General features: G+C 38.7%; 1 protein-coding gene across 1 annotated transcript in view; it reads right to left on the reverse strand.

Moving 5' to 3' along the window:
• SPATA9 (spermatogenesis associated 9) overlaps positions 1-13,478 on the reverse strand; it is a 48,012-nt gene extending 34,534 nt beyond the window's left edge. The window contains exons 1-3 of the mRNA XM_006867883.1: positions 13,418-13,478; positions 13,166-13,254; positions 9,206-9,212 (exon numbers count right to left, since the gene is read on the reverse strand). Of these exons, the coding sequence (XP_006867945.1) occupies positions 9,206-9,212; positions 13,166-13,254; positions 13,418-13,478 (157 nt within the window). The remainder of the gene's footprint in view (positions 1-9,205; positions 9,213-13,165; positions 13,255-13,417) is intronic.
• Between the last annotated feature and the right edge of the window lie 1,680 nt (positions 13,479-15,158).

A 15,158-nucleotide genomic window follows, 5' to 3' on the forward strand; every position in this document is an offset into this window, starting at 1 on the left:
GACTGACCTGTAGTTATTCATTATTAAGATCTACTTCAGACAAAGATAGAACCATATAATTTCCTATCAGCATTCAATAATTATATCCCTCCCCGCAAACACAACACCATCAGTTTTCCCCATATACTTAAATCTGTGTAGAAATAATGCAGATTTTTTCTTTAGGATAAATATCCAGAGGTGGAATAACTAGTGAAAAGATGTAAATTTTTCATTTTGCTATTTGGACTTGTACCTATGTGCATTTTTTTTTTTTTAAGTTTTTATTGTGGATTGAGTGAAAGTTTACAGGGCAGATCATCAGTTTTACATTCAACAAATCATGTTGTTGTTGTTGTTGTTAAGTGCCTTTGAGTCGCTTCCGACCCATAGCGACCCTGTACAGGGTTTCCGAGGGTGTAAATCCTTACGGGAGTAGAAGGCCTCATCTTTCTCCCGCGGAGCGACTGGTAGTTTCGAACCGCTGACCTTATGGTTCGCAGTCATACACCTTGTTTAATTGCAATGATTCTAATCCCCTCCATGCACCATCAGTAGTTCTCTCTACTCATTTTAGCTCTTTTTTTTCCCTTTTAAACACTCAGGCATATATAATCATTTACACAATCAAAGGGCACATTCTACATGCACATTTATTTTTAAAGAGTTTTTCAAAAGTAATATTTTCCCAATTTACTTTTAAAAGTTCAAATTATGAGAGAATGTTGTTGTGAAGTGCTGATGAGGCAGTTCTGACTCACAGTGGCCCTGAGGTTTCTGAGGCTGTAAATCTTTGCAGGAGCAGCAAACCTCATCTTCCTCCCACAGAGCTGCTGGTGGGCTCGAACTGCTGACCTTGTGATTCGCAGTTCAGTGTTTATCCTACAGAGGCACCCCGCTCCCCTATGAGACAATAGCATACATATAATATTCACACTACACATGTGCAGTTTTAAGAACAATAAACAAATACTCAATAAACTTAAGAAACTAATTTCTAAAACCTTCAAAACTTCTTTCAGCATTTTGATGGAAATATGTCAAAGTATTACCAAACACATGACATGCAATTCTTTCTCTGCTCTCCCATAAAGTAAACCACAGGGAAATTACTTACAATGTGGTTAGACTGCATTCCAGGCAATGCACAAGTGTAGTTTGCATTATTCATTTAAGTAATCTTATGAGCTATTCTGACTTTCTAGTATATAATTTGGAGAAAAAGTACTGGTTAATAACACAAATGAGTAACTTTGAAGCCTAAATATTTATTTGAGTCTTAAGCTCACCCGCTGCTCTTTGGAAACCCTATACAGGGTTGCTATGGGTTGGAACTGACTCGATGGCACTGAACAACAACAAGTATATAAATAAAACATTTTTCTTAAAAGGATGATTTGTGTGGGTGTGTGTGCTCACAATGAACACCATAAATTAGTCTAAGAGCAAACATGTAACTTATTTTAAATGCCCCAACTTTTATCATGAAATAATTTTTTAATTGTTAGTTTTATTATTAAAGCTCAGTACTTCTCTTACTGTTCAGTATTTGTCATTGGAGACAATCAAAAGCTATTGCAGTCTCTCAATGAGAATGTATTTCTGCATCATTTGAAGCCCTGTTTTGGCTTAATCTATTAACTTTATGAAAAAAAAGCTTTCCATTAACCCACCTCTTTGGGTCTCAACCCTCCTAGTCTATACTACCAGTGGAAAATGCTATCTAAGTTGTGAAATGCTACCAAAAAGTCAAGCCTGGGACACTCAAGTGGCTAACAAACACAAAAAAAGATGCTCGACATCATTAACCATGAGAGAGATGAAAATCAAAACCACAGCGAGATACCATTTCATGCTTGCAAAAATGACTCTGATAAAACAAGCAAACAAACAAACAAACAAAACAGAAAATAACAGATGCGGGTGAGGTTGAAGGGAGATTAAAACACTTATGCACTCTGGTGGGAATATAAAATGGTACAATATCAATATTATACACAAGTAAAATTTTGATGATAATTTAAAAAAACAAACAAAAAACTATCGCAGCAGTGCATCAACAGGGAGCTGACAAAAATTCAAGTTGGATTCAGAAGAGGATGTGGAAAGGGGGCTATCACTGCTGTCATCAGTTAGATATTGGCTGAAAGCAGAGAATACCAGAAAGATGTTTACTTGCACTTTATTGACTATGCAAAGGTATTTGACTGTGTGGATCATAGCAAACTGTGGATAACATTGCAAAGAATGGGTATTCTAGAACACTCAACTGTGCTCATGAGGAATCTGTCCATAGCCTGAGAGATAGTCATTAAAACAGAACAGGGGATACTGAGTGGTTTAATATCAGGGAAAGTGTTCATCATGATTGTATCCTTTCACTATACTTATTCAACCTGTATGTTGGATTATATGAAGAAGAACGTGACATCAGGATTGGAGGAAGAGTCATTATCAACCTGCAATATACAGATAGCAGAACCTTGCTTGCTGAAAACAAAGAGGACAGAAAATAATTACTGATGTAGATCAAAGACTACAGCCTTCAGTATGAATTGTACTTCAATGTAAAGAAAACAAAAATTTTCAGAACTGGACCAATAAACAGCATCAAAATAAATGGAGAAAATATTGGAGTTGTCTAAGACTTTGATTTGCTTACATCCACAGTTAATGTCATGGAAGCAGCAGTTAAGAAATTCAGATGACGTATTTCGTTAGACAAATCTGCTGCACAAGAATCTCTTTAAAATGTTCAAGAGTGAAGACGTCAGTTTGAAGACTAAGTTGCGCCTGACACAGCCATGGTATTTTCAATAATCTTATATGCATGTGAAAGTTAGACAATGAATAATGAAAACCGTCGAAGAATGGATGCATTTGAATTATGGTGTTAGAGAAGAATATTGTAAATACCATGGACTGCCAGAAAAACAAATAACTCTACCTTGGAAGAAGAGCAGTCAGAATGCTCCATGGAAGCATTCTCATACTTTGGACATATCAGAAGGGACCAGTCCCTGGAGAAAGACATCATGTTCGGTAAGGTAAAGGGTCAGTGTAAAAAAGCAAGACCAACAACAATGGGCTCACACATAACAACAATTGTGAGGATGGTGTAGGACCTGGTAGTGTTTTGTTTTGCTTTGCATAAGGTCTCTATGTGTCAGAACCAATTTGATGTCACCTAACAACATAACATATACAATTTAACAACAGCAGTAACAGCCAAAAGCATGTGAGTGGTTACATAGATAAGTTTGCATATATGTGTATAGGAAGGTATAAGCCCACTACTGTTTAGTCTATTCTGACTCATATTTACTCTATAGGATAGAGTAGAAACCCAACACCACCCCGCCATAGGGTTTCCAGGACCATAAATCTTTTATGGAAGCAGAGTATCATATCTTTCTTCTGTGGAGTGGTTGGTGGTTCCAAATCACCAACCTTTCCATTAGCAGCCCAGTGCTTAACCAAGTGCTTAGCCAAGTATAGTATTGTGGAATGCTACAATGATACCATTCCAAAAGCCACCTTAGAGGAGAGCAATCCTTACAAATAAGTAAAATAAGTAAGACAATATGCCAGTACAGCCAGGTGATATTATTCAGACTGGACAGCAACTGACCACGGCAGCCACCACCCTGGTTGTGGGCACACCAGGGAGAGAAATCATTGTCCCCTGTATCTAAAACTTCTGTCATACAGATTTTATTTCTTTTGTGATCTTATGCTTGGCTGTACTGACCCCACCCAACTCCTCTTCAAGGCGGAGCAGCTGGAATAAGTTGGTTTTAGTTCTGATTGCCATTTATTCATATATAATGTTTTATCTTATTGTAGTTGATTGCCCTGATAACACACATATATACACACCCATAGTTCTGCCATTACTGAGACCTTGTCTACTTGGTCAAACATTCTGTGTTTTGGAGACCCTTCTTTCATATAGATATAGATATATAGGTATATATTAGATATAGATATATAGGTATGTATCTATATATCTATATCTATATCTATCTATCTATCTATCTATCTATCTATCTATCTATCTATCTATCTATTTATATATATATGTTGTTGTTACGTGCCGTTGAGTTGATTCTGACCCATAGCGACCCTGTATAGGGTTTCCGAGGAGCAGCTGGTGAGCTTGAACTGCTGGTGTGGGTTCAGTTCCAAGTTTGAAGAGTGTCTAAGGACCATAGTCTTGGGAAGTCCACTAGCCTCTATCTGACCAGTCAGCCTGGTCTTTTTAATACTTTTTAATGCTTTTCTACATTTTTCTTCTATTCTGGAGACCCTTCATTTTTGTAGTTGTAAAATATCAGTGTTCTGAAGTGTCTCCCGTTTTAAGGTATATTTACAAAATATTGAAGATCTGTACATGTTGGCCTGTGTTCACTGACTTTATGAATCTATTTCCATTAACCAATTTTACTAATTCACCCAAAGAGTACATTAGAATTCTTCTCTGATTTACCAATTCCTGCGTTAAATTGTCTTTATAAGTTTTTTCTTTATAGAAAGAAAAATCAACACTGCTAATCAACACTCTACTGTAGGAATCACATAATTTGTGTTCACCAAATTTGACATTATTATAAACAAGAGTTTTTAAGTGTAGCAGAAGCCCCATGCACGGTCACCATGAGTCGGAACCGACTTGATGGTTTAGCAAACTTTGTGTTATATTCTCCATTTTAGTGTAATGAATTCATAGTTTTCCCTATTTCTTGACCTATTTCTAAAGATTATCGTCTGTTTCCCTTCAATGCTCAAGCCGTTGCTATTCGGCTAGTATGCATGCCTACCTTCATGGTTTTTAAATACTTTTACCTCAGAAAGGATTACTTAATGACTTTGCCAACCACTTTTGTTTTCCTTGACACAAAACACGAAATTGACTCATTCCCAAAAAGATGCTCATGGCTTTTAGGAAAGATAATATTAGAAACCAAATCTGGGCACTGATGTGCCTGTTTAGTGGTTCTCTGTGGCACCGGGGACATGAAGGGGGCACACAGGAGAGCTACATACATTCCTTCAGGTGCAGAATGAGACTTCACTGTTTTTTTTAAAAAGAAGTCACCAGCTTAAGATGATTGTAACTGACTCTTACCTTCACAATGTTATTTTTTTCTAACGTTTTATTGTGAATTGAGTGAAGGCTTACAGATAAGATCATCAGTTTTACACTCAACAAATCATACACTTTGCTTCATCTCAATGATTACATTCTCATCCAGGCAACAACAGTGGTCCTGCTTCCTCCCCGTGGTTCCTGTTTTCCATTCCACCCACCTTCCCATCCCTTCCTCAACTCCATCTTTAGGGAAATGTTGCCTTTTTGATTTTGAATGATTGACCATTATATGGTGAGAATACTGAAATTACTTTTTAACTAGCTTTATTTTGTGGTGCTCTGGTAGCGTAGTGGTTACGAATTGGGCTGCGAATCACAAGGCCAGCAGTTCAAAACTACCAGCTGTTCCATGGGAGAAAGATGAGGCTTTCTACTCCCATAAAGATTTACAGCCTCGGAAACCCTGTGCAGGGTCACTGTGAGTCGGAACTGATCCCACGGCACACAGCCACCACCACCATTATGTGGTGCTGTGGATTAATGCGCTGGACTGCAAGGTCGGTTTGAACAGCAAGGTCTGTGGGTCAAGCTCACCAGCGGCTCCTCAGAAACCCTACACAGGATTGCTATGGGTCAGACCGACTTGATGGCACTTAACAACACTGACAGCAATTAGAAAAGCAGGAGTCGTGGTGTATCACTATAGGATAAGCAGTGAACTGTTAGCCACAGTTCAAACCCACCAGCCACTCCTTAGAAACCCTATACAGGGGTGCTATGTGTCCATACCGACTGATCTGACAACAGTTAACAAAAATACTAGAAAAACAAAAGTTTTGTTTTGTTTTTTTTTTTTCTTTTCAAAGCTACCAGCTTTTCTCCTTTTCTTTACCAGGATGCTATTGTTTTTGTGCGTCCCCAGAGTAGATTCTGACTCATAGTACCCTATAGGGCACAGTAGAGCTGCCTCACCTAGGTTGTAATCACCAGCTGCTCCTTGGAAACCCTATACAGGGTCGCTATGGGTTGGCATCGACTCAACAACACTTAACAACAACAACAATCTTTATGGGAGCAGAGCAACAAATTTTTTTTCTCCTGTGGAGCATCTGGTTTGTTGAAGCCCCTATCTTTTGGTTAGCAACCCAGAGCTGAAGCCTTATGCCACCAGGCTTCTCTTCCTACCGTAGCCAGTGCTGCGGAGTCAATTCTGGCTCTGTACAGGATTTCCTGGTGTGGCATTGTAGGATAAACACTGGATTGCTAACTGTAAGGTTGGCCATTCAAACCCATCAATCAGTCTTCAGAAATCCTGTTCAGGGTTGTTATGAGTGGGAACCAACTTGACAGCCCAGGAACAAATCTTTACTGGGACAGACAGCCTCATCTTCCTCCCACGGATCGGATTGCTGTTGTTAGGTGCCATCGAGTCAGAACCGACTCATAGCGACCCTATGCACAGCAGAATGAAACAATGTCTGATCCTGGGCCGACCTCACCACTGTTGCCACATTTGAGTCCATCAATGCTGCCACTTGGCCAATCCATCTCATTGGGGGTCTTCCTCTTTTTCTCTGACCCTCCATCTTACCAAGCATGATATCCTTCTCCAGCGACTGTTCCCTCTTGACAATATGTCCAAAGTATGAGAGACGAAGGTTAGCCATGTTGGCCTATAAGGAGCACTCTGGCTGCACGTCTTTCAAAACAGATCTATTGGTTCTTTTGGCAGCCCATGGCACTTTTAGTATTCTCCTCCAACACCACAACTCAAAGGCATCAATTCTTCTACGGTTTTCCTTATTCACTGTCCAGCTTTCGCATCCATATGAGGTTATTGATCAGCTAGAGGGTTTAAACTGTCGACCTTGTGGTTAGCAGTCCAGTGCTTATCCTACCCCACTCTCACTTCACATCTCTTCTCTGCTATAGTTCTTTCCTTCTCCATAAAGCTTACCACTACATAACATACTAGATAACTTACTCAATTTCCTTGTTTATTATTTTTCCACTTGACTAAGATGTGGCGCTGTAGGATAAGCACTGGACTACAAGGTTGGTTTGAACCACAAGGTTGGCAGTTCAAACTCACCAGCCGCTCCTCAGGTTCCTATAAAGGGTTGCTATGTGTCAAGGTGACTTGACAGCACTTAAAAACAATAACAAGGGGTGTAAATTAGTTCTATGATAATAGTGTTTTATATTTAACTCATTGCCAAGAATAGTGTCTGGCACATAGTAAGTACTCTAGAAATGGTTATCAAAATAAATTAATTTAAAATATCAGAAAATATAATAAATTAATACTGAGAAACATCAAACCTTAAATTCAAAACTACCCAGACCGTTTTCAGTGAAATGTGTTCTGTCATTTTCACATCATTGCTGGTGTGCCACAGAAAAAACCCACCAAAGACAAAGATATAATTGAATTACAGAAATTCTAGTTACAGTACTACTCTTAGTGTATTTAGAAACTTCAAAATTATTACTAGCAATTTCCAGCTGTCACTGGGTGTCCCCAGCATTTTGTATTCTACATTTAAGAAATTCATAAAGAATTCAGAAACGTCTATCTACAGATTTTGTATGATTAAAATTCAGACTGTTGTATGGATCTTAGTATGTTCTATTATTGTTGTTGTTGTTATGTGCGGTGGAATCGGTTCCGACTCATAGCGACCCTGTACAGGGTTTCCGAGGCTGTAAATCTTTACGGGAGGAGAGAGCCTCATCTTTCTCCCGCGGAACAGCTGGTAGTTTCGAACTGCTGACGGTGAGATTGGCAGCCCGATTCGTAACCACTACGCTACTAGAGCTCCTTTCTGTCTATTATTAGGTTCTGTCAAGTCAAATTCTGACTCCTAGAAACCCAATATGACAAAGTAAAACTGCCCCATGGATTTCTAGGGCTGTGATCTTTACTGGTGCAAATTACCAGCTTTTGTCTTTCATGGAGTAGCTTGTGAATTCAAACCACTGAGAATGCTTAATCATTGTATTATGTTCTGCCTGTAACAGGATATGGTATGAGAATAACAGAATAAAACATAATCACCTTCCAAAGTTAAAACTCATAAAAATCGAGCCTATTTTTACCATAAGAGATTTCTCTTAATCTTGAATTAAAATTTTTTTTAGTTCCCCAGTTATAATACACATTTTTGTTTGTTCAAGTGTAAAGGTTTAATGTTTTCAAGTCCGCATATGAAAGTCATTTGTAATTTTCAAGTGTAAGCCTTATGTTTTTGGTCTTTGTTTTCTTTATTAAAGGAAGTTGACACTGAGGGCAACGAGGTCTCGGCTGGTTAGGCAGGAGCCAGTGGGGAATACATGACTTCAGAAGTCATGACCTCAGGCTAGGACTCTAAAATTAACTCTCCCAGACCCTGAAAGAAAATTTCCTTCAAAACAATTAGCTTTGCAGGACTATTTAATAACCACTGTTCGGGGTGTAGGAGTCCTGGTGTGGCGCTGTAGGTTAATGTGCCAGACTGCAAAGCCATTTGAACTGCAAGGTCAGCAGTTCCAGCTCACCAGTTGCTCCTCAGAAGCCCTATACAGGGTCGCTATGGGTCGGAATAGACCCGATGACACTTAATAACAACATTCGGCATATATGGAGTCCTGGTGTGGTTCTGCAGGATTACACACTGGACTGCAACTTTGGTTGGAACGCAAGGTCGATGGTTCAAACCTACCATCTGCTCCTCAGAAACCCTAGTAAGGGTTACTCTGAGTCAGAAACAACTTGATGGCACTGAACAACAGAGCCTCAGAATAGCACAGGGAAATTTTAGCAATTTAATACACAAATCAATGAATAAAGTCCACCAAGTGGAGTCCTGATGTGGTGTTGTAGGCTAAGCACTGGACTGATAACTGCGAGGTTGGCAGTTCAAACCCACCAGTCGCTCTTTGGAACCCCTACACAGGGCTGCTGTGGGTAGGAACCAGCTTGACGGCAGTTAAGAAGAACAATAAATATTCTTAAAGCCATTCCTCTCAGTTTATTTGGAGACTAAGAATCTCCAAGGAGCATCGAGTTAAGCATTGTACTGCTAACTGAAAGGTTAGCAATTTGAACCCATTGGCCATTCTAGCAGAAAGCTGAGGCAGTCTGCTTTGGAAAACCTCTACTCTGCCCTAAAGGGTTACTATGAGCCACAGTAGACTTGATGGCAGTGGCTGGTGGTGGTTAGTGGCCATCCTGGAAAGAATAAACATTTACCGCATTTTAATCTGACTTTAAAAAAAGAATGCAGTTAAAAACAGTATTAGCAATGTTTTCTAGAAAATTTGTTTTTGAAGACCAGAGAAACTCAAATTTACTACAATATTCTCTAACTATTCAGTCTTCCTGCCAATCTCAGCAATAAATTCTTCAAAGTAAATAGTGAGAAAAGAACAATGGAAGAGTTTTGAGAATGAGAAAGGAACTTTAATCATCTATATTGAGTTCTTTTGAGCAGGGCAGTTTTTATTAGTAAGTTGGAAATAAAAACTCAAAAGAATCCTTTGGGAGTTAGAGTATCTGTCAGTTTTACCATAAATCATGTTTATGGCTTTAGTGATAATAAATCTATTCAGGGGGTTAGGAAGAGATGAAGGTAGTTGTAAAGCAAGCTACAATTTCTGTCAACAAAACCCCAGTTTCTCTTTAATGTTGGCAGTGATGAAAGAGCCCACCTGGAGGAGGCATTAGGACTTTCCATCCATGCCTATCTTGTGTTCTAGCATTTCTCTTGGGGTTGTCTCAGTAATTTCTGCCAGGACAGTGCCAGCCTAGCCATTTTGCATCCTAGCCCAAGCATGGCCATCTTCTCTCTCATCTCTTCCCTTAGTAACCTAGAGCATAATTTTTAAAAGTCCCCCAAATTTAAAAAGATTTGTACTAAGGCTAGTAAGATACAAAAAGTGAGATTAACTACAGTCTAATAAGATATATTATAAAAACCGATTCATGCTTTCGAGATTTTAAGCCATGACCTAGTTGACTTCTTTGCTGGCTACCATCTGGATGTCATCTTATCACTGTGTACCCAAACACCTGTGTATTCAACATCGTATCTTTAAACACTGTTCCTCATATTTGATTTCTTCAAAGATTCTGATGGTCACTAATGCCTCCCTCCTTTTTCTCTCTCTTCCTTTGGTTTTCACGGAATTTCAATGTTTTCATTCTATTTTTACCTCTCAGGCTCTGATGATCCCTTTAAACAATGGCATTCTTTGGGACCTTTTATCCTATGCCCTCCTATTAATTCACTCTTTTCTTGTGTGGTATTTACTACCTTGACTTAAAAACTATTCTATAAACACTTGGATTAACCAAACACTGTATATTTCCATCTATATGCTGATATAATGATATACTGATGAAGTCCTGAGTTTCTCAGACTTCTCCTGAGTTTCTAACCTGTGTAACTGAGTTGCATGCTCTGCCAGAATGTGGTATAACCTTTTAAACTATAATCAAATTAAACTTTGTCATCATTTCCAAACTTCATATAATCCTCTACTCTAATGGGATTACTGGACTCTTGGTGTGGCACTGTAGGATAAGCACTGGACCTCAAGGTTGGTTTGAACTGCAAATTTGGTGGTTCAAACTCACCAGCCTCTCCCCTGAAACACTATACAGGTCGCTATGAGTCTGAACTGACTTGACAGCACTTTACAACAATGGGATTACCATTCTTCCAGTCACCTAAGAAATCCAAGCGTCTTCTTTAATTCCTGCATGGCCTTCTTACTCCATACTGTCAGTTTTCAAACTATGATAAACACCTCTTTGACCCAACTCGTTCTTTCTGTTTTCGAAGTCAGCATTGTGCTCTTCAAGGACATTGGCCAGCAGAATTTACTAGAACCCCTGCCTCCCTTCTGACCTCATTACCACTGGTGCTAGCCTTTTAATGTGAAAATCAGATGTTATGTCTACACTCAAAATAAGACATGGCATAGAAATACTTCCATGTTCTGTCCCCTCAACCTTCCTACCTTACATGCCACTTATTCATATCTACCTGACATTCTGTGACCATGCTATGCTTCTTCTTTTCATACTTTTTGGACTAACTCACACTGCTTTCTTCACCTTGCACATTCTTAGTCATCCTTTGAGACCCAATTTTTAGCATCCTTCCTCTGTAAACCTTTCTGTGACCTTCCCAAGTAGAGAAATTTATTCACTCCCCTAACTTACATACACCTATATGTTGTTGTTAAGTACCATTGAGTCAGTTCTGACTCATACCTACCCTGTATAGGGTTTCTAAGGAGTGGTGGGTGAGTTTGAACCACTGACCTTGCGGTTCAACCTAACCTTGTGGTTGAGTACTTATCCTACCAGCACCATACCAGTATAACACTAACCATATTGTAATACAATTACTTGTTTGTAGTTTGCTCTGCTTATTGACTGAAAGGATTATGTTTTATTTATCTTTGTACTTCCTCTCCTCAGTGCCAAGCAATAGTGAGCGTTTAGTAAATGTCTGATGGCCAGCTGCCTGGATGAATTACTAAAGGCAGCTCTAATACCTCTCTTTGAATGAATGCAGTGGTGATTCAGTGGTAGAATTCTTGCTTTTCACACAGAAAATCTGGGTTCAATTCCCAGCTCATGCATCTTAAGTGCACCTACCACCAATTTATCAGTGGAGACTTACATGTTACTATGCTGCTGAGGAGATTTCAGAGTAACCTTCCGATGAAGATACACAAGGAAGAAAAACCTGGCTATTTAAAATCAATCAGTAAAATCTTTATGGATCACCATGGTCCAACCACATTTTGTATGGGGTCTCCAAGAGTCAGGGACCAACTCGAGAAGAGAAAGTAGCAACAAAACAATGAAATACATAGACTTTGTGATTACTGTGTTACTCAGAATGCTTTTTATTTATCCATGTTTCAGCCTCATTTGACATTGCTAAGAGTCTGATTTCTGGATAAATGAATTGTTTAATGAATCATGTCACTTTACTATGCCAACTGTGGCCAAAGTGGTGAAAAAACACGGTTTTACATTATTAGCTGTGTACCTCTGGAGTCCTGTTATGGCACTGTAGGATCAGTACTGGACTGGTAACCACAAGGTCAGCAATTCAAACCCACCAGCCTTCTCCAGAAACCCTATACAGAATCACTATGAGTCAAAACCAACTTGATAGAACTTAAAAAAAACAACCTTTGAATAAGTCAGGTTACAAGCATTCCCGAAACAAGGATGTTAGCTTTTCCTTGATCATGCGTCTCTCTTTAAGAGTCTCTACTTGTACTTGTGATATTTTTATCTGTCTCAAATCCTATTTGGAATTGTTGTTGTTGTTAAGTGCCATCAAGTCAGTTCTGACTCATAGGGATCCTGTATAGTGTTTTCAAGGAGTGGCTGGTGGGTTTGAACCGCCGTCCTTGAGGTCCAATACATTATTCTGCAGGACCAAACCAAGACTCTTTTTTTTGTAATAGAGGTTAAAAATATGCAGATATAATTTGCTTTAATATCAATACTTTCTTCCCACGTTAAAACACATACCCATATTATTAAATATCCATATTGCTACAGTTTCTCTCAATTATACTTTCCACACAGATTTGATTACTATAAATTTTGCCTAAGGCATATGTAGTATTTTTCTGGTTGTATGTTAAGTCTTAAGTGGCACTGTGGCTTAACGTGTTGGACTGCAAAGTAGGTTTGAAACGTAAGGTCAGCGGCTCAAACTCACTAGTCACTCCTTGGATACCCTTTATAGGGTAGATATAATTTGGAACCGACTCGACAGCACTTCACAACAACAAAATCTTAAGTAAAATACATGTAATTGTGATTATGAGAAAATTCCATATTTCCAATTTAATGGCACAGTGATTTTTTTAAAGCTTAATTTATTCATCCCTTTCATTTCTTTGGGCCCAATCTATCTGCTTTCCAAAACGCTTCTCAGTGGGTAAGATTTCGCCCTGAGGTGAAATTAATGTTTTCTTATACTTCAAGCACTGATCTGAAAATCAAGCATAATTAGTATGATACTAAAAACAATATACTTTTTTGTATTCATTTTCAAAATTATGAAATCACATTACCTGATTTGACTGTGATATTCGTAGGATGGTTGGGAATTCATCTTTAAACTCATCTACGAGGTCCATGATTGCTTTCTGGAGACCCTCAACTAAGATAAAAAAAGAAATTGGGGGACAAAAAGTTTAGCTGAAAACATTTCCTATACACAATTTACATGGAACACTTGATTTCTCTTCCTGGAAACCCGAGTGGGATTTTTTTCTTAGTTGTTCCCCACACCCATATTCCCTTTAAAATAAAATAATGTGTACTTTTTCCAGAAAAGTTCTTCAACACCTGTCCACATATCCACCCAACAGGTTTGATTGGCATGGTAAGTTCTTGCTTGGCTTTCTAGTGCTTTGTTATGAGCCTGGGCTCTACCATTAGCGAGGGTTAAAGGTATGAAGGTAGCCTTTCACCCAGGAAAGCAGGCAAGGGCAGAACCTATAGCTCACTGCTAGAATTCTGTGTTACAGCATAATAGGCCTCTGGGAACTTGTTACAGAATGTTCTGAAGTCACTCTGGCAGGAAGAGGAACAAGAGCATGTTTGGAGATATACAAGGAGGAGTAAGAGGACTGAAAAACAAACCACACTAAAGAATTCTACAAGAAAAGTTGAATTTTATCCCAAATTCTTCAGTGATACCTCAATTAATGGATCATCTGAGAACAAAGCTCTCTTTGAAAAGAGTTGGCATGTGCTTTAAGAAAAAAAATGCTGCATATATGATGCCAAGTAGAAAAGAGATACCAGTAGATAATTCAGAATGACTTCTGAACAGATTATTTTTCCTTCACCCAAATGAGGATTAATAGGTCAAACACAGGCAAAACTGTGAAGTCTTGGTTTGTCTTTATAATTTCAATCTTCTTTTTATTTTCATCTTTGACTCTCCCAATACTATCCCAGTTCACATGTCCATTATTTTCCCTTTATCAAGCATGGGACTAACGATATCACGTGCTATACTTGAATGACAACCTAGTTAAAGTTAGTGTGAATGAGTTAAGAGTTGGCTAATTTGAATTTCACTTGAATTTTAAGACTTTATATTTAATTACAGCTACAACTTCTTCTTCATTAAGCTTAAGGCTGTGTTTGTTCAATCTGTTCATGAAAGCTGGGTAAGAGACACCGGGCTTTCATATTGTCCTTAGTCCGTTAACTGCCGAGGACACTCTCTACCAAAACTACACCCACGTCTCCTAACGTTAACCAAACCTCCACCATGACTTTACTGCTGAAAATAATTATGCCCTTAACATCTGGAAAGTACAACCCACTGCAATAAGGAAATTTTAGTAGGCAATGATGGACACTGGGAGTCTATAAGATAATGACACACTTTTCTTAACTTGTCTTTCCAAAACACTTGCCCTCACAGGAAGGTCTGGTTGTGGTTGTTGATAAGTACTGTTGAGTCAGTCCCCACTCATAGTGACTCTGTGTAGGGTTTCTGAGGAGTGACTGAAGACTTTGAACCACCGACCATGCTGTTCAAACCGACCTTGTGGTTGAATTCTTATCCTTCAATGCCACACCAGGACGCCTTCTATATCTGGTCTTCAATCCTGTTCCACAAGCCCACAAACCCCTTAGTGCTTTTTAACCATCCTTTCATCCCTCTGTGTTTTTCTGTTGCTGTTGTTAGGTGCCATCAAGTTGGTTCTTGTTGGTTGATTATGTGCCATGGAGTCATTTCCAACTCATAGTGACCCTGTATAGAGTTTCCAAGGCTATAAATCTTTACAAGAGCAGAAAGCCTCGTCTTTCTCCTATGGAACCACTTGTAGTTTCAAATTGCTGACCTTAAGGTTAGCAGCCCAACTCATAGCCACTGTGCTACCAGAAGGAATTACTTAGTAAAAAATGTTGCACCTGCCATTTATTTTCCATTTGTGAGGGAATCTGATAATATTTCAGTTTGCATTTAATTTTTATACTTATACCTTTGTATATTGTTATTTTATTTCAGGAAGTAAAATTAAACAAAAACAAATAGTAATA

The sequence above is a fragment of the Chrysochloris asiatica genome, unplaced genomic scaffold, assembly GCF_000296735.1.
Source record: "Chrysochloris asiatica unplaced genomic scaffold, ChrAsi1.0 scaffold00111, whole genome shotgun sequence".
NCBI lineage: Eukaryota > Metazoa > Chordata > Mammalia > Afrosoricida > Chrysochloridae > Chrysochloris > Chrysochloris asiatica.